This window comes from Chiloscyllium plagiosum, chromosome 27, assembly GCF_004010195.1.
Source record: "Chiloscyllium plagiosum isolate BGI_BamShark_2017 chromosome 27, ASM401019v2, whole genome shotgun sequence".
Classification (NCBI taxonomy): Eukaryota; Metazoa; Chordata; class Chondrichthyes; order Orectolobiformes; family Hemiscylliidae; genus Chiloscyllium; species Chiloscyllium plagiosum.
Genome location: NC_057736.1, coordinates 23,387,877 through 23,412,212, shown reverse-complemented (window position 1 = coordinate 23,412,212; position 24,336 = coordinate 23,387,877). Strand labels below are relative to the sequence as shown.

Here is a 24,336-nt window from a genome sequence, read left to right as displayed (position 1 = left end):
TATGATCAGGATGAAGGAAGTTTTCCAGGGAATCCTACCTTGAGTTTGACAATATATGTAAATGATGAGGATCTATCTATTGATGGGGATCAGGTTAACTCATTTGGCTAGATCGTTGGTTTGCAGAGCAGTGTGATGCCAACAGTGTGGGTTCAATTCCCACCACCAATTTGAGGTTACCATGAAGGACGCTCCTTCTAAACCTCTTCCCTCACCTGAGGTCTGGTGATTCTCAGGTTAAATCACCACCAGTCACTTCTCTGTCTGAGAGAGCAGCCCCTATGGTGACCCAACAGTCTATTGATATGACGTATCATTAAGAAAGACTGAAAGAAGACACCAGACTAGAAGAAGCAGGGAAAGAGAGAGATCTTAGACCTAATCTGCCCAACTGTTGGGTGGGTGGGACATTGGACCTGGAGGCTCTGTGTTTGGAGGAGGGGATGGGGCTGGAGAAGGTTGTTGTTGGGAGTAGAAAAGGCTGCTCCCAAGCCCTGAAGGAGCGTTCTGAGGAGTGGCTCACTTTGTCCCCTGATTTTAACTTTTTTTAACTTCTCCATCCAACAAAGCCTCTATTTGGAGGTGCCCCACCCCCCTCCCCAGATCCCTGTGTGAGCATCAAAGCTTCAGAGTTTCAAGCAACATCTACCCTTAGCCCAACGTCCTTAATGTAATGTTGAATCATAAATGATCAATCAGGAGACTTGCCCCTGGAAAATTAGAGTCAATTCGACTGCTAGAAATTGTGGAGTCAGAATCCCCTTTGGTCCTGGTCCAGAAGCCGGTGCTAAAATTCTACCCAATGGACTGTAAGGCTGCCTTCTGTGTTTTGATTTCTCCACGTCTGTAAGAGAGTGAAAGGTAGAATTTAATAGTCAAAAGAGTTTAGGCAAATGATCAACTGGCAGTACTTCAAGTCACCATTGGTGACATTTCCTTTTCTAGTATATTGTATATTCTCAATAAGTGGCAACACCTTCAAGTGTGTAAAATTCAATTTTACACTTAATGTTTTCCTATAATTTTCCATCACACCACGTAAAAGTCAGGCCATTCTTTTTCAAATGGACAGATCTGGGCCCACAGTCCTTGCCAAATTGCTTCCCAAGAACACCAACAGCATGTGTAGAAAGTGTATTGAGATTATCAATTTTGCTTCGTGCCTCCTTCTGAATGGGGAGAAATAGGGGTAAGAATGCCTTCATTCAAACGTGATGAGTGAGGTTGAATGATAGATGTCCTGGTTTGCAACATAAACCGATCTGGTTAGTGATGACATTTAATGGTTGTATTAATGCTTTGTGGATTTGAAACATTATTAGTTACTACAAGCTAAAGGTAACTTTGTAAATCAAAGAGTAATGCTGGAGTTCACAGCAAGCAAATGGCAAGTTGTAAGTGAGTTCTTATGAGGGATTCATTTCACTTGAGCTTTGAGCTTATCCAATGTCTGTAATTCACTAGCAGTCTTTGTAGTCATAAAAGGTTTGGACTTAGTTCTGTAACAAGGTCCCATTAAATAATTTTCCTTTGCTGGAGGCAACAGCCGACTTGTGGGCTGATGGTAATGAAAGGGTTTTGTGGAGTTCTAATACACACGTTCCATTTCAAAGTCTTGTGCTACACCTCAATTCAGTGGAACAGTTACGAAACAGCAAAAACCTTTCCATCACGATTCTCAGTACCATGTGTTATTTTTAACACTCCAAAATAAAAACCTGTCAGCAGAGATAATAATTCCATTGTGCAATCTGTGGGTTTCTGTTAGGGTGCACAAGGAATCACATTTATTAAGGAGTCTATGTGCACAGAGTAATAACCGAATCCAGAACAGCCCAAACTTCAGCTGAACTAACGTAAATCTCTTTCCTTTCAGAATTCCACATCTCGTTTACTCATTCCCAATCAAAGTTAGAATGGAACTCTTTTCATTTAATTGTGCAGTTTCTTTTTGTAATTGCAACCAAATTTAACAATACTCAGAGAATAATCACAGTCTGAGATTAGAATTTCTGAACACCTAAGTTATTGCTCAGAAAATTGTCAATGTTATATGGGCACACAGTTTCCCACTTCAGCTGAGCCAACAAAATTTGAGTCACAAAATCTAAGAGGCATTTTTGTTTAAAAAAACACACTAAGTATACACCCCTAAGTTACACTTTTGTTAAATTTTTGACCTGGGACGCTTCCTACTTCCTCTTACAAAAGGCTTACCTGTCACAAAGTTCTTTAAAGCTCACAGTATCCTAATAGATTAATTTTACAGCCTCAACCTAACCACAAGTCTCAGCAGAGAGGAACCTACTTACAGGGCAAGAGTTAATTTTGTAGAAAAGTTTGACAGAGTTCCTCATGAAAATCTCTTGACCAAACTCCATTACTATAGAATATAGGAACATTATTAAATTGGATCTGGCACTTACCAACAAAAGTCAGAGCATGGTGTGTGATGGGCATGCACCCTGTCCCAAAACTGTCTAATCTGGAGTGCCCAGTAAACTATATTGGGCCCTTTAACCTTCTTACCATACATGAATGACTTTCCCAGCAAGTTTTTAAAACAAGGGTGGATCTATTTTCAGATGACTAGGTTTACACACCATGAAAAAGTCAAGATCACACCAATTTACCGCAAGATGATCTGGAACTGCAAAGTTGGCAGGACCAATGGAAGGTGCTACTCAATGCCAAAAGTGCTATGCCTTATGCACCACTGGCAAAAAATGATCCAGCAACCAGAACATTTTAAGTTTTGAAATCAAGTTCTCCAACAGTTAGCTGCATAACCATACTTGGAAGTACAACTTGAAAACAATCTCATATAACATCCAAAACAAACAGTATTCTGGGATTTCTGAGGAGGAATCTTTGGCATTGCAACAAGAGTTTCAGATATGGGTAATGGGTCTGGGTGGGTTACACTTCAGAGGGTCAGTGTGGACGTTTTGGGCTGAATGGTCTGTTTCCACACTGGAGGGAATCTAATCTAATGTAAATGGTGGTTGAATATGGATGTTAGTCTGTGATGTCAACACAACTATAGCACAATGGATGCAGATCTATGTTCCTTTCTGATATTGATATAGTGATCAATAGTAATCAATCATTACAGAGAGAGAGAGAGATAGCTGGTGGTGAGTTTAACCTAAAGGTCACCACCCCTCGGGCAATGGGTGAAGTTGACATGTGGGTCGTTTAAGATAACCTCAGCCAGTTTCGGAATTGAACGTACACTATTGGTGTCACATCACATCACAATCCAGCTGTCAAGCCAACTGAGCTAACCAAAGGTTAATAGATAAAATGCCTCTTTTTTTCCAATAGAGATGATTTCCCATCCACCCATAAGATCATAAGACTTAGGAGCAGAAGTAAGCCATTCAGCCTATGAAGTCTGCTCTGCCAGCCCAATGAGATCTTTGCCATTTTGAGAATCCCCAACTCCACTGCCTTGCCTTTCAACCAAAGGCTTAGATGGAGCCTCTGTTTAATCTCATTCGAAAAGACAGCACGACAGCACTCCTTTAGTACTACCATGTCAGAGTTTCCAACTTGATTTTTGTCTTCAAGCACTGGACTAGCTCGGATTTGAACCCGGAACATTGTTACTCAGAGGCCAGAATGCTGCAGTTTGAGTCACTGTTGACTAAAATATCAAAGAGGAAATCCCTGATTAGTAATCAGAATGTAAACTCTTGCCAGTTTTCCTTCACAGATTAATGACACTAGGACCAATTGAGATGGACCAGTTATTGCTGAATGATGTCTTCTTTGCTGTATAATACTATAATTGTATGATTCTAAAATGATGGACAGACACCTTGCAAAACTTTGATAGCTTGCCAATTCTTCTATTAATACCAATCAACCTGATTTATAGATTCATAGATATGTACAGTATGGAAACAGACCCTTCAGACCAACCCATCCATGCTGACCAGATATCCCAACCCAATCTAGTCCCACCTGCCAGCACCTGGCCCATATCCCTCCAAACCCTTCCTATTCATATACCCATCCAAATGCCTCTTAAATGTTGCAATTGTACCAGCCTCCACCACTTCCTCTGGCAGCTCATTCCATACACATACCACCCTCTGCGTGAAAAAGTTGCCCCTTATGTCTCTTTTATATCTTTCCCCTCTCACCCTAACCCTATGCCCTCTGGTTCTGCACTCCCCGACCCCAGGGAAAAGACTTTGCCTATTTATCCTATCCATGCCCCTCATAATTTTGTAAACCTCTATAAGATCACCCCTCAGTCTCTGATGCTCCAGGGAAAATAGCCTGTTCAGCCTTTTCAATAAACTATATATATTCGTGATCATTTGTAACAAGATGAAGGGTTAAACTTTGTAAGCTAGTTCATAAACACTAACTGTTGGAAAGGACCTTTTTTGCAGATAAACCACACCTCATATGCATCATGTCACAACGAGTGACAAATTCTTGGAAGCTTGACAGCGGTTAGTAAAGGCGGAGTAAGAAAGATAAAGTTTTTTTAAAGAAATTGCCTTTTGATGCTTGGTCACGTTTCAGAAAGCTGTACCTTTAAAAACAATCATTCAGGCCTGTGACCATTAAAGTTGTATCGGCCCTAAAACCTGTTTAATCAGGTGAAAGAGAGGTAGTTTAAATCTTTCTGTTGTCCCTGGAACCAATGGCACGAGATAGCCAGTACCTTATCACTGTTTGATGATGGTATAAAATTTTTGTCTTAAAACAGTGTCACTTTTTATTCTATTAAAAACCACACAACACCAGATTATAGTCCAACAAGTTTATTTGGAAGCACTAGCTTTTGGAGTGCTGCTCCTTCATCAGGTGGTTCTGGTATATAAGATTGTAAGACACAATTTATATTAAACATTTACAGTGTGATGCAACTGAAATTATATATTGAAAAAGACCTGGATTGTTTAAGTCTCTCATCTTTTAGAATGACCATGTTGGTTTCAATTCTTTCAAATGTAAATCCCAGAACCTATTTTTAAGGTTACATTCTCAAGAGAACTTTAACAGTTGGTGTCATGTTGGCCCCGGTAATGCATTGAAGGTGTGAGGTGCCCTGTGTGAGGCTGTCTGTGCCCCATTGTTCAGACTGATTCTGCTTCTCAAAAAAGGGATTTACAGAATCTTACATGGAGAAGGCAGTTTTTGAGCAAAATAAAATGCAAGTACAAATTCACCCCACAAATTTTTATGTGTGTGTGCATGTGGGGATGTGTGTATATGTATGTTATATATATATATAGTACAGTGGGGTCACCTATGGTTTGACATGAACCCAAGGTCTGGTTGAGGCCATCCTCATGGGTACCGAACTTGGCTATCAGCCTCTGCTCGTCCACTTTGCGTTGTTGCCTGTCCCGAAGTCCAGCTTGGAGGATGGTTACCTGAGGGTCCCCCCTTGTTTTTAGAAATAGGATCAGTCTGAACATTGTGGCACAGACAACCTCACACCTTTAATGCATTATCTGGGCCAACATGACACCAATTGTTAAAGTTCACTTGAGAATGTAACTTCACAAAAATGTATTGGGAATCTACATTTGGAAGAACTGAAACCAACATGGTCATTCTAAAAATTGAGAGACTTAACAAACAATCCAGGTCTTTTTCAATACATAATTTCAATTGCATCACATTAAACATTTGCTATAAATTCTGTGTCTTACAATCTTATACTCCACAACCACCTGATGAAGGAGCAGCGCTCTGAAAGCTAGTGCTTCCTGTTGGACTATAACCTGGCATTGTGTGATTTCTAACTTTGTACACCCCAATCCAACATCAGCACCTCCGAATCTTAACATTTTATTCTGAAATTATCATATTGAAGATCTCTTAAGTACTTTTGCAAAAATTTTCTTGATACAATATATTGACATTAATTTATTTCCTTGGTTCTGGGACTTGTTCGGTAAGTCCTGAATTTTTTCCTCCCCCACTGCCGTTACTGCAACAAACTCAGATAAGCCTGTGAGTTATGCTGTGATATACACCCTGTGACTTCAGTAGCCATGTGATTGAAAACTCTGCTGGAAGGTTGGAGCCAGAACTAAGCAGAGATCCCTGCTGCTAAATCATCATCTACACAGTTAATGGATACTGTTTGTAGAAATGCTCTGAAGTCTGGACTGAGCTTATCTGAACAGATGGACCCATACTAAACATCCCTGCTTCTTTCAAAGAGTAAAGTGACATGGACCATAGTAGGTAGTGGTGTGTGGCATGCTATATGAACAAGTTTCACCATCATCAGTATTTTTGCTATCAGTCTATTGTTCCCTGAGTTGCTGTTGAAGAGGGAGAGCAGACAGTAGACAACTACCAGTTTGATGAAACATGATATGACTCACAGTGATATGAGGTCAAATTTTGATTATTCCCTTTTAGGGAGGCATCTATCGCTGCTATTTAGTGCCTTGACATAAATTCCATAAAATTGCTTTACATTTTGCTGTATGTAAGTGGCACATTTGAGCTGTATGCCTGCATTTATGTTGCACTTCAGGATCCTCCCACTTTGTATCCCTTAACATAAAACTGAGATTACAGATTCCCAAGGGAGGAAATCATATAGCTACCCAGCACAGTACTTTGACAGAGTAATATGCAACATGGATTGTAAAATCCACAGGAGGATATTAAAATATTTATGCATGTGAGGTCAGAAAATCAAATCACAACGTGATCAGGCCCTATCAGTCTGAGTCAGTGTCGTTCCAGCCTTATGTGGTTTTGACATAGAAGGTCACATGTCTGTGGTGCGTGGCTCAAGTTTGACCAAGAAAGGAAGAAATTCAGCATTTAAAAATAATTCCAGCTATTACTGATTTCTAGTGACTCAGGCTGTCTTAATTAGGTCATCAATGGAGAGTCTGAGAGTTGGCAAATCACGGAAAAACTGGCACTCACTACCGACTATGTCTGTTAGAACCTCAAGAATAGTTATTTAGTCATCTGTCTGACTCACGGTTTAGATAAACTATTCTGCCTGACCTTCAACACCTCAAAAATTAACTCTCCCAGCACTACTCCCGATAAATTAACTTGTTCAGTAAAATCGTCCATGGTTTGTTTTGACTTATTTTGCTTTATCCACACATTTTTAATTGTTTTTATTTCTTTTTCTTCCACTGTTTGAAAGTACACAATGCACAGTTAGTGTTGGTGCTAAATAGTGACAATGAACACTTCTAAATCTAGACTCTGAAGGTTTGACAGTATCTGTGAAGAGAAACAGAGTCCAGTGACGGTGTGTGTGTGTGTGTGTGTGTGACAAAAGGAGAAGCAGAAAAAGGATTGCCAATGATAAGCCAGACTTGAAATAAAGGTCGAATCGGCACGAACGGGAAGTGTGAATAATAGAAAAAGGGTTAGCTGCGCTGGGAGCGACCCATACAAAACAGGAGCTGAGGGGATAGGGTAGCTAACAAACATGAAGGAAGGTGTTTATGTTCTGAAATTGTTAAAAGTTAATATTGAGTCCTGAGGGCTGTAAGGTACTAAGGTAGAAGACAAAGGGTGTTATTTCTCCAGCTTGCATTGCATTTTGTGTTTATGACTCTGAAGTAGAGTTATGCACAGCACAGAAACAGCCCCTTAGGCCTTGCTGACCAGGTTTCCTTAACTGAACTAGTTCCTTTGCCTTCGTTTGGCCCATATCCCTTTAAACCTTTCCTCTCCTGGTACCTGTCCAAATGTCTTTTAAATGTTGTAATTGTACTCACCTCTATCACTTTCTCTGTTCATTCCATATAGGCATTACCTTCCCTGTGAAAAAGTTACTCTTAGGTCCATTTTAAATCTTTCCCCTCTCACCATAAACCTATGCCCTCTAGTTTTGGGACTCCCGTACCCTGGGGTAAAGACCTTGGATATTCACTTTATTTATGCCCTTCATGATTTTATAAAGCCGCTATAAGGTCACCCCTCAGCCTCTTATCCAGCCTCTCCTTATAACTCAAACTCAATTAACAGTCTCAATACCTCCTTTTAAATCTTTTATTGCACCCTTTACAGTTCAACAACATTCTTATGAAGAAAAGTAACCAGAATTGAATGCAGTACTCCAAATGTGACCTAACCAATGTCGTGTATAGCCGTAACATGTCATACCAACTCCTGTACTCAGTGCTCTGATCAAAGAAGGCAGTTGTACCAAATGCCTTCTTCACCACCTTGTCTACCTGTGACACCATTTTCAAGGAACTATATACCTGCACCCCTAGGTCTCTCTGTTTGACAACACTTGCCAGAGCCTGACCATTAACTATGTATGTCCTGCGAACTAAGAAAGTTATCTAAAGGTTCACACTCTATTTATTGTGATGTCTGTTTGAGCCTTGGCTCCAAACTCAATAGAAATATAAATATGAAGTACAGATAGAAAGAAAATGAAGATGTGCACTTAAGTCGCAGACTGGATGTCTTGATCCACTTTATAATCAATGACCTTGGGGAAAGTGGGAACTGGGGTACTGAGTTGGATGATCAGCTATGATCAATATTGATTGGCAAAGCAGACTTGAAGGGCCAAATGACCTACGCTTAATCCTATTTTCTATGTTTCTAATGAAAAGTTTTCATTAATGACAAACGTAAGGGCCTTAATTGGCATCAGAGTAGGAAGGCCACCCATGAGCCTTCCTGCTCATGACTTAATCAGAGACAGAAAGGTGACAGGGTTACCAGACTCCTCACTTGGCATCCTCCTGTCTGAATACATGGTCTCCCCCTGCCCCCAGACTCCCCCTAGAGGATGGCTTTATCCAATGCCATCTCACTTTTACCATCAGTTGGTGAGGGTGTCTGAGCATCCATGTCAGTCACCAATTTCTTCCACACTGCAGACATGCACAAAACATAAATTGCCTTAAAAATTCAGACAGGAATTGCTCACCCAGACTATCTCTAATAGCTTTCACTTTCCATCTTTTTGGTATCAGTGTCTGGTGTGACCCTTTTGTGATAATAACTGTGGTGGTTTCTGAAAAACACCCATAGCAAATATTCTCCGAATCCTACACCACAGCAGATGGAAATATTTAATGTCAACCTGATGTCACATGTCACTTGGGAGTAGCTGGCATTTTCTCAGTTTTCATAATTGTAGATTTGCAGTCATCAAAAGATGGTATCTGCCTATAGCGCAGGCAGTAATGGATTAGCAGACCTCTGACAGGAATATATTTATTATCTAGAAATATTTTTCAGGATGCTAAACTAAGACAGTTTATTTTTAAAAGTTTAGCTGGCAAGCCTTGTCTGCCATTTATTTTGGTGTTTTCAGTGGCTATTTGCTCCATTAGTTTTTCATTTGGTTGGGTGTATTTCATCAGTCATCCTGACCCCACCTTTTTTTTTCAATGAAATCACTGCTGACTGCTCAGAAGCAAGCAAACTGCTGGCAGCCATGTTTTACTTGTGTTCCTGGGTCAACACTTAATAGAGCACCCACAATTGTTTCTCCCTCTCTTTCTCTCTAGCTTTTCAGGAAAATACTCACCTTGAGTTTCCTATTCATTGGTTAGTGATTTACATGAATCAATATTTGTTGTATTTGAAATAAAATTTGACTGACTTTATCTACATGCATTAAAAAATTTGAATGTTAATCCTTCGTGTGCACACATTGGTTTTGATAATGGTTTAAATACATTAAAAGCAGGTAACTACCCATTAAGAGATTTACATTCCACAGGCTGATACCAAAATGAAGGAAAGCAAAGGACGTGTGAGATTGTCTGGGTGAGCAATGCATGTCTTTATTTTTTCAACGGTTATTTTATTTGAGTGTCTGCAGTATGGAAGAAATTAGTGGCATTCTTTGACCTGAAGAACCTGGCAAAGGTTTATTTGATCCTTTGCAGACACAATATCATAGCCCTGAGGAAATGTGTTGTGGCCCGTTCTCCCTCTTCAGCATTGCTTTATTGCTTTTAACACTTAAGAAGTATTTATTGAAGTGTTATTAATATAAATGGTGGAGTGATTGGTGCCTTAGGAGTTAACAGGATGTGCTGTCACCCGAACCCCTGGAGAAGATGAAATGGTGATTAACAACCTTCAGCTCTGTGAAGCATTTTCTTTCAGTTGAAGCTTTGCAGTGTTGGCTCCAGAAAACACTGGGTGTGTACCTTGTTCTGCAAATTATCTGAATTAGGAGTCTGATAGATCGAGCCTCTGATTCACATTCTGTGCCATGCTGTCTTGGAGGAATGTTATTTTTAAGCTGAGCAAAGGTTGTTTATTTTGAGCCCGTGCCACATGACTACTTAATGAATTTTTGTCTGAAATCGGAGCATGGAAATAAGGACTGAGCCTTTATGGCTTCTTACACACTGTTCCCCTGGGGTGGAGGGAGGCTGGCAGCAAGGGGAAGGGCCTGTGTGACTAAAATAGCCAGCCTCACTTGTCTGCTATAAATCTGTGCCCTGAGACTGGTTTGGGACATGTCTTATTAATATTTAATCCTTTAATTAAAACTGTGTGACAGAAGGAAAAATCAGTAAAACCTGCAAATGACACACACTGGTCCATCTCATAACCTTCAAACTAGAGTCCGGTATGACCAGAATGTTCATTTCCAAGCATTACTAGCATTTTACTGGTTAGCTCATTGTGAACAGATACCTTTGTTCAGCAATTCTGATTGGGGTTGGGTGTGTGTTATACATTGAGTTCTGCTGGTGTGGTTTGCATTTCTCTGTGATACCCCTGCAACATAACAGCCATTGACACACATTGATATTCATCCATAAAATAAGGCTACTTGGCCACTTTATTGACTTGTGCTTGACTTCAGGCATTAGTACCTCATCAAAGATTGTTTCCTTTCAGAAGTGAAAATCTTCCCAGGCCCTGAACAATGTGGGCTGAGACGGGAAATCTGGGAAAGTTAAGTGAGAAGTCAAGTGGGAGCAACAAGTCACACTTTCCAGCAGAGTTTCTGTTGTTGAAATTCTCACTAGAGAGTGACAAGATGCTGAATAACAAGGATCATTGTTCATTCCCACCTTCAACACTACACCATTACTACCTAATCTCATCTAATTAATATGCAGGTTCAGATTCTATGACCTGCCTCATAAACTCCAGTTTGCTGCTTGGTCTTTCTGATCACTGAAGGCAATTGGGTAGGTACATGATTAACAAGGGTTAGAAGGATATGCTGGCTAATGATACTAGATTAATTTAGGATACCTGGTTGGCATGGACAAGTTGGGCGGAAGGGTCTGTTTCCATGCTGTACATCTCTGTCTCTATGACCTCCATCTTGGATACCTAGTGCCAACATTTCAGGGCATGTGTCACAGGAAATGACCACATGCACTCTGCATTCCCAAATATTGGCATCCCACATGGACCAGTCACTCTACTCCCTTGTGGCACATCTTTGAATCACAATACACTTTCATGCGTTGATGCGGAATCCAAGATCCCCTGACACCTATTAGTGCAATGTTGCTGCAAGGACACGCTGAACGCAGGCAAATGCACTCAGCTAATGGACTGGACCAGACTGAATCTCAGGGTTATTTGCTTGCACTCTTGGCACTCACTCACTGCCTACCTGGATGCTCATAGCATGCCTTTTCAGTTTATGTTTTGCCCTTCAATCAGAGCATGAAGGCCCAGAGGATGACTGTATTGCTGTGCCATTCAGCTCAGACACAAAGCCAGACTGCATGTCAATTCTTCTCAGCAGTGGCTAGCCAAGGAGGTGGACAAGTTGCTCTATGACTCATTAGTATGTCAATTTTACATCTACAGCTCCCTATGTGGCAAACACACGTCTCAAAGTCTAAGGGAAGGGCTCCTCAGTGAAGTTCAGGAATCCAATCATTGATCGGGGATCCCAGGAAAGTAAGTCAAGTGCAGCCTTGGGTGTCAGTCTGGGGGCTTGGGCACTGTCGGGGATCTATACAGATGTCAGTCAGGGGTCTGACTGTTCATTTGGGTCTATATAGCTAAGTCACTTAAGGGGATGGGCCATGGTCATTCTAGGGTGACCATCCAAAGATATTCAAGGGAAGAGAGGTGGAAGTTAACAGTTTGTTAGTCCTGCTAGGAAGAGGCTGGGGAATGTAATTATGGAGAGTGGAGGCACACTGCTGATATGCAGAGAGGTTTACAATTGTGAAGGTGGGGTGTGGGGGCTCTCTCTATAATGGAGAAGACAATAAAATGTGGGAGGGAAAGGCCTTATGAAGAAGGGGAGGATTTGAGGAGGTGTGAGGTTTAAAGGGTTGATAGTGAGGACTAGCAGGAAGGGGATGTTGATGTTTGGGGGTTCACCTACATGACAAGGTGGACCCTGGAGTGATAGTTCTAGGAATGTCCACTGCTGTCTTCCACCATCTTGCAAATCACAAGCCTGCAATGGAAATGAAAATGAACTGGGCAGGGAAAGTGCTTTGATCTGAAAGGTGAGGTGGGGAGGGGACAGTGTAAGTTCAAATAATGTGATGCCCTTCAAAAGATATCACCAGTAGAGACACACCCATAGTCTGAAGCTGAACCTCCTCTTGATACCTGAGCATACATTGCAACCCTTAGATATTAGTCTCACATGTGCAGTCCAATTCCTTGACCTAAGCCCCCCTGATCATTCCATGAAGGATAATGGTTGAACCCCACTGAGATACAATAGCAACATCTATGCACCTGGATAGATGGAGCTGCATTGCCAAAGTTTCAGGCGCCTGTGCCTTCCCCATTATATGCACATAGCAGAGTAGTTGCTCACTTCACACCTTGGTCCATGGAACATCATCTGAGGATCAGGCTGGGTAATTCTAGTACCTTCAAAATTGTATCTGTGACTACACAGAGATGATGGTGAAAAGTGAGCATATAATTACAAAATGGAGAATCAATTTGCAGCTAAGTGCCAACCATGTGTCCTCAGAAGGTCGTCGTCTTCTTTTCCCTCCAACAATGTCTCAGAGTAGTCCTAACATCTGCAGCTGAGGTGGAGGGAGCCTGCTCTTCAGTACACATCTCCACAGGCCCTGTCCCAGTCTTGAACACCAGGCCAAGATCCTCTCCTTGCATGGGGTGAGGAACTTAATGGCAGGCACTCCCCACCTGCCCTAGCTTTCTCGATCCAACTGTAGGCTGCTTTCTCTTTGGTGAGAGAAAAGAAGGGATTGACTGAGGCGAATACAGCTGGAAGAGTCATCATTGGTGGTGCAAGTAGAGATGGGTCCTGAGTTTTTTTTTCTTCATTCATTGATGGGATGAGGGCATCACTGGTCAGGCAGCATTTATTGCCCACAGTTAAGAGTCAACCATATTGCTATGGGTCTGGAGTCACATGTAGGCCAGACCATGTAAGGATGTCGATTTCCTTCCCTAAAGGACATGAGTGAACCAAATGAGTTTTCTTGACAATCAATAATGGATTTATGGTCGTGATTAGACACTTATTTCTTAAAAAATTCAAACTCCACCATCTGGAGGACAGCATGGTTGTATTCAAACCTGGGTCCCAAGAACATTATCTGGGTCTCTGGATTAACAGTCCAATTATAATACCACTAGGCCCTTACCTCCTCCCCAATTGGTCCAAGTGAGTGAGTAGGCAGTGCAAAGAGTTAGTGCTGCAAGAGGCACAGGGTGGGAGAGAGCGAGTGATCAATGTTGCTGCACCCAATAGTGAGAGTAGTATATCATGACCCTTGGTGGGAGGTGGGTGCAAGAGCAGAGAGAGAGAGAGAGAGACTGAACGTGAGGTAGCAGAGAGAAGATGGTGGCATGCCCTGGCAGGCTGGGAAATGTCATTGACCTCCTTTTGGCATTACTGGACATTCCTCTGGAGTGTACAGGCTGCATTGATCTGGGAAGCAACCCAGAGTTTGGTGCCATGTCTTTTTCTGGTCCTGGGGGGAAGGGATGCCCCTCTTCTGTACCACTGGCCCACCACGACTTCCATGTCTTTTTCTGCCAATTTCCCCTTGTTTGCCATCATTTTAACTAGAGAGTGGGCAGCTCAGGACACCCATGTCTGGATGTGTATGTGTCTTTCAAACATGGCACCAGTGACAATAATGCAGGTCTATTCTGGGATATCCGGGTCATGGGGACAACGTCTGTCCAAGGGAGTGGACGAATTGTGTTAGCATCGAACAGGTCGGGTGTGGTTAATGAGGCAAGTTTGGGATGATCGCACGAGTAAACCCGCTCGGCCTCACAGAGAGATGCCCTTCATGGAACTGGCACTGAGCCAAAACGTTCTGTGTTCTATTTTGGCTAAGTGTCAGTTCCATCCAGTTCCATGAAGGGTTTCTCTCTGTGAGGCCTAGCATAGTTTTCTCATGCTATCATCCCAAACTTGATTAACCTAAAATGTCATCAGATGCAGCACATTGTAGAGAATATTACCAGGTCTCTGGAGACCGACTAGGATTAAAGCTGGAGAGCTGGTAAAATGGTGATGGAAGTTGAAAGAGACAAACCCAGTGCTCTACTGGAGTCCTTCTGTCCACTTGCATAGGCTTGTGACCCTCTTATCCAGCTCTTTATAAAATCAAGCCCATATGTTTATTGCTGAGGTGAAATAACTTCTGTAACACCCAATACATTTTGCACATTTGTATCTTCTACTCTTTGATGTCCTGTACCAGATGTGAAAAGTGACCTCCTCTTTGAAAGGTCTCGTCCCCCTAGATGATTTCAGGTTTGTTCAGTCTCTCAAGAACTTTGTTCATAAAACACAGCTTCCATCAAATGCCACACTCTGCTGTGTCTGGCACCTCATGACATTTTATATCAAGACAAGAGAATAAATTATACTCTGAGTGAAGCTAAAAAAAAAAGGTTTTGGAGTTCATGTAGTTCATAATATCAGAGATGTGCCTCCCAAACTGTTCTGCTCGCACAAGTGTCTTATAGGATATTATCTGACAGCTAGACATTTAGGCAATTGGATAAATCTGTTACTTCCATCAGTGAATGTGTTCACACTAACCCACTAACAATAGTAGGATATCAGGAAAATCTTTACGCCATCTGGAACAGATTTTTCCCTCAAAGTGCTGCTGTTCTCCTGGGAACAAATTCAGTGGAAGAAATAAGTCATTTGCTTTGCGTTTTACTTTCTCTTTAATGTAAATAAAATGATTTAGAAATATCAGGTGGGATCTGTGACATTTCAGGGCCAGAACTAGCATGCTGTACATTATCACTGCTTGAGAGCAAATGCAGTGTAAAATGATGGGAATTTCTTGTTTTTTCTGTCCATCATATAATTGCAATGAAGGTCCATCATCTAGCAGCCTTCTGAGAAATGGGGGAGATTTTGGTGCTTATTATCATTTCAACCCCCTGCCCCATCCTCCACTGGCTGACACATAGATACTGTTTTCATCATGTATGTGAATTATTTGGATTCAGAATTTTCTATTGTAATTTGCAGTTGACATCAAATTAGTAGGGCTACATGGAAGACCGCACCAAGGTAAAAGAAGAAATGAGCCAGTTTGTAAAGTGGGTTTACAAATGTCAGTCCAAAATTAATTCAGCAAAGAGTGCATTGGATTATTTTATTTCAAAAAAAACTTCTCATTCCTTGGAGGATCAGAAAATAAATAGTGAAGAGGACTAAAGAGATCTTGGAATACAGTGATATGTTATTAAAGATAGAAACATAAAAGTGTATAGAAAGGTTCTTGCTTGATGGAGCTGAACACCAAAGCAGAAAGCTAGTGTAAAGTGTTGGTAGAATTTTGGTTTGATCAACTTTGTAGTGTACTGTGTAGTTCTAGTCTCTGATATATCTGCAGTGCTGCTTTTAGATGTATATTAACAAGCCATTTTAATTTCTAGCACATTTACAACACTATGTTGACAAAAAACAAAGCTGTTCAAAAGAGAGACATGTTGCTGAAGCTTTTCGTTTTGCCACATCAGGACCATTGCAAGAATACCAAATTTCAAATGCTCACAGCAGTTTATAATACAGGGAAAAGGATATTAATTGATTGGAAAGTCAACTTTAATTGGCCTGGGGCATTACTGCCATGGACAAAATAACAGGAAGCTAAAGACTCCTTAAGTTCTCAATTAAGTCCAAGAAAATGGTGCAAGTCTTGATCATATTCCCTTTGTTTGTAGAGAATGGGCCCTTGCATATGAATGTAAATCCACCTCTAACAAGACACATTCGTTGCAGATCAAAGGACTATGTTCATGTCTTGTGTCATTTGTTTTGAATTACTTAAAAGCTTCAGGACCCTTTTCTTTTTTACCATAGCAGTGCCCCAGACACATAGAGTTGACCTGCAGCAATTAGCACCTTTTCCCGTAGAATAAATTGTTGTCACCTTTTCAAATTTGGCACTCTTGTGTTTATCTTGTAGAGTACAAGACAAAAAAGATCAGCAACACTTCTGTTTTTTTTCAGCAGTATTCATGTTCTATGATACCAAGCAGCTATTAATAACAAAGGTATTTTGACATTAATGGGGATGACTATTGAGTGGAGTATAAAGGAATGGCTATCAGGGAATTCTATATTGTGGAAGCGGGCCACTCAGCCTATACCAATCCTCCAATGAGTACCCATCTCTGGGACCCTGGTAAATCCAGCGAGCCTGCACATCTCTAGACACTATAGCATGGCCAATCCACCACTCAAGCACATCGTGCGACTGTGGGAGGAAACCCTTCCAGACAAAGGGAGAACATGCAAACTCTGCACAATCACCTGAGGATGGAATTGAGCCCAGCTCCCTGGTGTAGTGAGGCAATAGTGCTAACCACTGAACCACCATGTCGCCCCTAATTGACTGTCTCCCAATTAGAGCTACCATGCTACATGAATTTGTACTTCTTTGTGTCACAACCACTCTTGGCACTGCCTTACTTTCTGTACGGCATTTCACTTCACATGTACTTGAGTTTATGGCGACAAAAAGCAATGATGCTGATCCCTGTACTTTTAAGTTGCTGCATGTAAACTCTATAGCAGCTCTTTCCTACAACCACACCCCAAAAGACTTGCCAATCAGTGTTTTTCAAATATCTGGATCTTTCTAAAATGTTACAATTAAAGATGATCCCATAAAAGATGGCAGGGTTGAATCACTCTCTGCCTTGCTTCAGGTTGGCTTGCAGCCGTTGAAATCTCCACCTTGTAACTCATAGTCACATTCCATATCTTAAAGACAGCACAGTGACATAATGTCATGTACAAACGTGTATCATTGTTTAATTAATGTACCTCATTGCATTGTACAGTGGCAGACATTCTTAGGCATGTCTGAAACCTGTACTGTCAGCACAAGGGGTCTGAAGCAGACAGAATAGCAGTTCATTCAAAAAAATAGTGGAATGGGATTTTAGCTCATGGTTTTGAAGATATTAGAGGGCAGAAATGTACATGCTTTCAAATTGTGAAGTTGATTCTGATTGCAAGTCCTTCCCAACTACAAGGAATCCGGTCTGCTTTCACCAGAATCACAATGCATATTCCCAGAACAAAGAGAATAATTTGCAGTTTATCATGCTTTTGTTCTTGCAAAGAAATAATATTGCTCTGAATCCCATGGGCTAAGTCTTGTATGTCTGTGCTCTTTATGCCTCTCAAGGTTCTTTTGCATAACAATTATTTGCTGGCTCTTTAATATCTCCAGTGTACTCCCAAAAGGAAAGTGGGTACAAAACCTGAATATATTGTACATAGTTAGTGTATACTGAAAAGCTGTTACTCTTCTACAGTCAGCATTTGTAAGTTATGGTGCATATTCAAAATTGTGAGATGTACAAGGTGCATGAAAAATAGAGGAACAAATTACTGCAGAGATTGGAATCTGTACTGAAAACAAAAAAAATGTTGGAAATCACAACAGGTCAGGCAGCATCTGTGGAGAGAGCAAACTAATGCTTCAAGTCTAGATGACCTTCAACAGAGCAAGAAAAATAGATGCAGTTTGCGAAGATATCACAATCCGCTTTTTACTCCGTGAATTTACACTTGTAATCTCTGCAAATTATTTGGTAAACGAGGAGGTTATTAGTAGGATATAATTTTACTGGCTTCATGTTATTATCATAATTCCATTTATGCTATTCTGAAGTGTCTTTTTACCCAGTATTATATTATGGGATTCCTTTTGCCTCTTCACATTTCCTGAACCTTATGGTCATTAAATTATGATCTGCACTCAATATGACAGCTGAAGTTCCAAACACGTGGCTTCAAAGATCCTTTGGAGTTACGGGTATGGAATCTCAAATCTGTTTAGATCCATTTAACAAATATGGACTGTAAAATTCAAGATTTTACCAGTACATTAATATATCATGCCACTTTACTATTCCAATACACTCTTTGGTGGACATACGTAATCTTACCCTCTGATAAGCTAGAGATCATCCCTAATTGTTTGTGTCTTTACCTCACATAAAGTCCCATTCCCCAAACATGCCTATGCTCACTGACTTACATTGGCCCCCTAGTGACTCAGTGGGGGAGCCAGAACCCAGGTTCAATTTAAACCTTGGGTGACTGTGTGGAGTTTGCACATTCTCCCTGTGTCTGCATGGGTTTGTTCCCACTGACTGAAGATGTGCACGTTAGGTGAATTGGCCAAGCTCAATTGCACATAGTGTTCAGGGATGTGTAGGCTCAGTGCATTAGTCAGAGGAAGTGTAGGGGAATGGGTCTGAGTGGGATACTCTTCAGAGGGTTGGTGTGGATTTGTTCGGTGAAATCGCCTGTTTCCACACTGTAGGGATTCTATGAATTCAGCGATGCCTCGCTTTAAAATTCTCATAATTGGTTTCAATTACCTGCATGATCTTGTCCCTCATTATCCTAGAAATCCTCCACTTCTATTACCCTCCGAGATATCGAATTGTGGCCTCCTGAACATTGCTGATTTTGATTTATCTCTCATAGATTGTCATGTCGCCTAGACTCTGAAAATCCCTCCCTAAACCTTTCTGCCTCTTTACTTCTCTTTCTTTCTGTAAGCCTTTCTTTCTTTGATCAGATTGTGGCTAATCTGTCCTGATATAACCTTTCGTGGCTCAGTGGCAAATCTGCTTCATAACAGTCCTGGAAAGGGCCCAAAGATGTTTTATATTAAAGATGAGCTGTTGTTACAAGGTCCACACACACATAAACCAAGTGATTTTATTTGATCAGTTATTGATAAATTCAACACTCCTTGTTCAGCATTTAGTATACTTGGTACAGAATTTATACAACCTGTGATGCTTAATGGCTTTGCAATTACTTGTTTGGATTTAGTAAACACTTTTCTGAGGTTGGGTGGTCATGGGGTGACATGAGGTGTAGGTGACATGAATGGATATTTGTATCATGCGATTAGTAACAGAGAATATTGCTGTATATTCATTTTGGCATGATGTGATTCTACAGCCTCAGAATCTGACAGTACCTGGTTAGGTTCCTGCAGATCTGTGCTGTTATGCGAGTATCACCCAAGCAATTTGTAAGCTTACTCATTTAAGAAATGCAGTGCCAAATCTTTGAGGTATGCCAGTAAAAAATTGAGATAAAAACTTCCCACAGTAGAATAGCCACAACAACAAATATGCTTAAAAGCGAGTTGCCGACTTTTAACCCTTTGTTCTTCCTTCTGTCGGTGGCAATCTTCCAACAGAAAGGCCAGCTTCCTGCCACCAGCAGGTTGTTGAGGTTACAGAACAATCCATCCTTGCAAGGGTTAAGTTGACAGTTTCGTGTGACAACTCCCTGGGTTTTCTTCTGTGATTTATATCATGGTACTTCAAGCCACACACAGAAATCAATTACATTAAAACCTCAGCACCAGGAATTTACCTTTTGTTACAACGACACATGGAAAGAGATATTGGCATCTAACTTCAGGGAGCTTTAAACATGACCATAATGCACGCTGAGAGATGTAATACCAGAAAGCCCAAGAGAGGTTTCACATAAAATAGATTAAGTTAGGAACAACTGCAATAACATTTCATCTTCACTTCAGTTCTCAGTCTTTTCATTTTGCCTCAGAAAAAATGGTGCTCAGAATTAATTACAAAAGCAGAAAATGCTGGACAAACTTGACACGTCCTATAGCATCTGTGGAGAGAGAAACCGAGTTTGGCAGATTTGAGCTATATCATCTTCAGTAGAGACATCAGCTATTCCAATGGCTACTAAGTTTCTCAGAGGAGAATTGCTCTCTGAACACCTCAGCTAGATATGGTGACCCCCTGAAGATCCTTCTCCCGTCTACTGCTCCTCCTCCTTTCAGTACTGCTGTATATTGCCTCTGATCATTTTCCCTGTTATGTTGTCATCCAAAGGGAATATAGCAATTGACCTTTGGCTAGGTGAATGTAATTTGTGTGGAGTCCTTGAGATCTGTGCTATACCACTCCAGATAGGCACCAGCAATTTTAAATAATGCCTGAAACCAAAGACGCTCAAAGATTCCCACATTTGCAGCAAGACTCAATAAAACTAACTTGTAATTAACCTGAAAGTAACTGATATCAGATTCCTTTTGATAACACACGCGGAGGGTACTACCATGTGTTCTGCCTCTTTAAGAAATAGCAATAGCTGGAGTGTTCATCTCCAAAATGGAAGCACTGTTATTAAATCAGCTGCTACTACCATGTCTACCCTTAATGCATCTAGTGATCCTGCCTGGCTATACTTTGGAATCTGGTGAAGTTAACACACCAAATGTTTGTATGTCACGGATGCAATCTTGGAGGCAATACACATCTAGTGTTTTATCTTGCGCTTTAAGCTAGTTCTGTCACCATTCTGGAGAAATTCTGGGTTGAGTTTGTCTGCATATGTACTGTCCCTGAGGCTGTAAGCTCCTTATTTCTAACTATGCTGTTCAACTCCTTATGCACTGTAACACCCCTTCACTGATATCAGTTCTCAAATACGCTCTCTGGTGCAGTGTCTAGGTCCTCTCTCTTCACATGCTCATTCTAGGTTGGTGTCTCTCTCTTTCTAATGTCTGTTACATGTTACATCATTATTTACATTAATTTCAAAATATCACATGTAGTACTGTGAAAAAGGCACAATGGAGCTCACTATCAATTGGATTGTGACAGAAAATCTACCCAGTAATATGTGCGAAATGTGATGGGCAGCTAACATTATAAGCATCTTGCATCAAAAAGAGGATACATGTTAAGTGAAACAGGAGTCAGCAACAACTGGGCTGCAATGGCACCCAATGCCACATTTATTGTGTGCTTACAATTGACTGATGCTATAACATTAAGCCAAATAAAGATGCAGGTCCCACATTTTCTATATATTGTCGCCCTTTACCTTTAATAGATAAATTCTTAGTTTTCAATTAATATGATATATATCAGCCCAGATATTCAATCATCTGCCAACCCTGAATGGATTAAGAATTATCCACTTGCCTTTACGTGACTTCTGCATTGGAGATTCCGGGACAGGGCTTCCTGTATGGAATCCATGAATCTAGTGATGAAGAAGACCTTCATAGCAACTTTGGCTTCCTTTTTTTTAGCACCCTGTCCTGATTTTATAGTTTAAATGTCCAGTAGCCACAGTGGAAGGGTAAGTACATAAGGTGAGTGAGGGTGTTGGGGCAGATAAGATGCAATGTGGTTCATAGGGAAGAATTCCAGGCAGTAGAGTGTCAGGTGGGTGAGGTATATGAGATGCCAGGTAAATAGTGTGTCAGTTAAGTTGGTAAGAGTTTAGTGCCAGTGAGTGCATCTGGTCAGGGTGGCAGGGAGAAAGACTTTCATGTTCACGATAGGGTGTAGTAGAACAGGGTGTATTGAGTCCAGCAGATTGGTGGTGTTGGTTTGAGTGAGTAAGATAACAGGTCCAATGGAACATAAGAAATAGGAGCAGAAGGGTGGCATGGTGGCTCAGTGGTTAGCACTGCTGCCTCACAGCACCAGGGTCCCAGGTTCAATTCCAGCCTTAGGCGACTGTCTGTGTGGAGTTTGCACATTCTCCCGGTGTCTGCGTGGGTTTCCTCCTGGTGCTCCGGTTTTCTCCCACATTCCAAAGATATGCAGGTCAGGTGAATTGGACAATCAAAACTCTCTTCACACAAGCTAGTCAGACACTTGAGCATAAATCAAATTACACGGTGCTTTTACTGAGTTAGAACACCAGCCTCCGTCTGCCAAACACTAAAACCCATAGTGTTTGGTACATTCATCAGAGGGAAATGGGTCTGGGTGGGTTACTCTCCTGAGGATCAGTGTGGACTTGTTGGGCCAAAGGACCTGTTTCCACGCTGTAGGGAATCTAATCTAATCTAATCAAAGTAAGCCATTTGCCCCATAAAGCCAGCTCTACGATTCAACAAGATTGTAGCTGAACTGCCCCAGGCCTCAACTCTTTCCTGATCGCTTAGCTAATCATAGCCCTCCACTCGCTCACATTTCAAAACTCTGTCTACCTTCTTTCCAAATATTTTGAGTCATTTAGCCATCACAACTCTCTGAGGAAGTGAATTCCAGATCTTCACTACCCTCTAGAGAATGAATTACTTTGCATTTCAGTTTTAAATGGTTCTCCCCTTATTCTGTTACTGTATACCTTAGTTTGACATCTTCCTACTGGTGGAAATATCTTCTCAACATTTAGCATGTCAAGTTCTCTCAGAACCTTATATGTTTCAATAAGATCACCCTTCCTTGGACTGGCAGTGGGGTATGGGGTTGAGATTGCTTCATCAGGTTGTTGTTGAATCTTAGGTCTGGTGAGTTGTGCAATGGAAATAGGTGGTGCTTGTTGTGTCTTGGAGTTGGTAGGTAATGGGTTTCAGGTGGAGGGGTATTATATCAGCTTTGGGGAGGGGACAGTGTCAGTTCCAGTTGTGTCAGTGTGGGGGTTTCAGGCTGTAGAGTAGTCAGGGTTGTTTGTTTTATGTCGTGAGTGAATGTCAAGTCAGAGTGGTGTGAGGGATTGGGAGTGTATTTGGGAGAGGGGACAGTGGTGCTGTGTTGGGGTTCCCACATGGTCCCAACTTGCAACTCCAGTATGCATTGTCCTGATATCAATCTAGCCATTGGAATATCTTTGCCTATATTGTTTGCCTCCGTTAGATTGTGCTTTTGCATCTGCCTCTGAACAAACTCCTGATCTAATATCTCTTAATGTTGTTCACTGTTAAATTCATTGCTTGCTAGTGCATTAATATAACTTTTTTTTCTTGATGGGAGAGACGAGGATGGTTGTATAACCAGTGCTCAGTGCTTCTCTGCTATTCATATTAAACAAGCAGTATCTCTTTGTCTGCTTAAACATTTGATTATGTTGCCAAACCTGTAGTCCAGAGGATCACTAACCCATGACAGGGACAATGTTGCATCTGATCCTACACTATCCTCCCTTAGATAGTATCAAATAATTCAGCACATACCCACAGATAAAACGGGGGACAATAATAATCAGTATGACAAAGTGTTCATTGTCTATCACCCAACATGGCCTCCACTCTCTGGCCCATTCAGTTACGGCAATAATGTGTTATGGGTCTATGACGTTTGATACTAGTGATCTTCTGCGGTATGGTGATGCAATAGGTTTAATTCTACAATACTGTATTGAAGACATTTTTGGTAAGAACTATCAGAAGAAAATATAATAAATCTGGAAGGAATGAAGTGCCCTTCACTAACATAACCAACGTATGCTGTACCAGCATACTGCAATGGAAAACAGAGTTGTTCTGTGGCACTAATAATGTTTGTTTTTTTTTGTTTTCATTGTCCTGCAGGCTGGAAGTGATGGAGAAAGCATTGGTAATTGTCCATTTTCTCAACGACTGTTCATGATCTTGTGGCTGAAAGGTGTGGTCTTCAATGTCACAACAGTTGATCTGAAGAGGTAAGGTTGTGAGCGGATGTCCACAATATTTTTAGATTTTAGGCCCAAAGACCTGTGATATACATATGCTGCTGGTGCAATGTAAATAAATGCTACTTCTGTTGCTGGACAATCAAAACTCTCTTCACGTAAGTTAGTCAGACATTTGAGCATGAATCAAATTACACGGTGCTTTTATTGAGTTAGAACACCAGCCTCCGTCTGCCTCTGGGAAAAAAAACTAAAAGACAATGTGAAACTAACCAATTTGCATTATCGTCAGTTTTATCTGGGGTGGGATTTTCTCCTGTTCAGTCCAAATGAATTTCTTTGTTGTAACAGGTGATGTTTGCCTATTCCAAAAAGCACAGCATCAATGGACTTCCTTTTACAGAAGTTGCTGTGTCTTAATAACTCGTTTCTTGCATAACAAGAGTGGTTGCACCTCAAAAGTACCTCATTAGTTGTAAAGTGCTTTTTGCCAAACA

At 41.1% G+C, this 24,336-nt stretch overlaps 1 protein-coding gene across 2 annotated transcripts in view; it reads left to right on the top strand.

Moving 5' to 3' along the window:
• The window catches only part of LOC122563649 (chloride intracellular channel protein 4), a 140,751-nt gene that overhangs the window by 34,172 nt on the left and 82,243 nt on the right, over positions 1-24,336 (top strand). For both annotated transcript variants that reach the window (XM_043717655.1, XM_043717656.1), the window contains exon 2: positions 23,760-23,869. In XM_043717655.1, the coding sequence (XP_043573590.1) occupies positions 23,760-23,869 (110 nt within the window). The remainder of the gene's footprint in view (positions 1-23,759; positions 23,870-24,336) is intronic.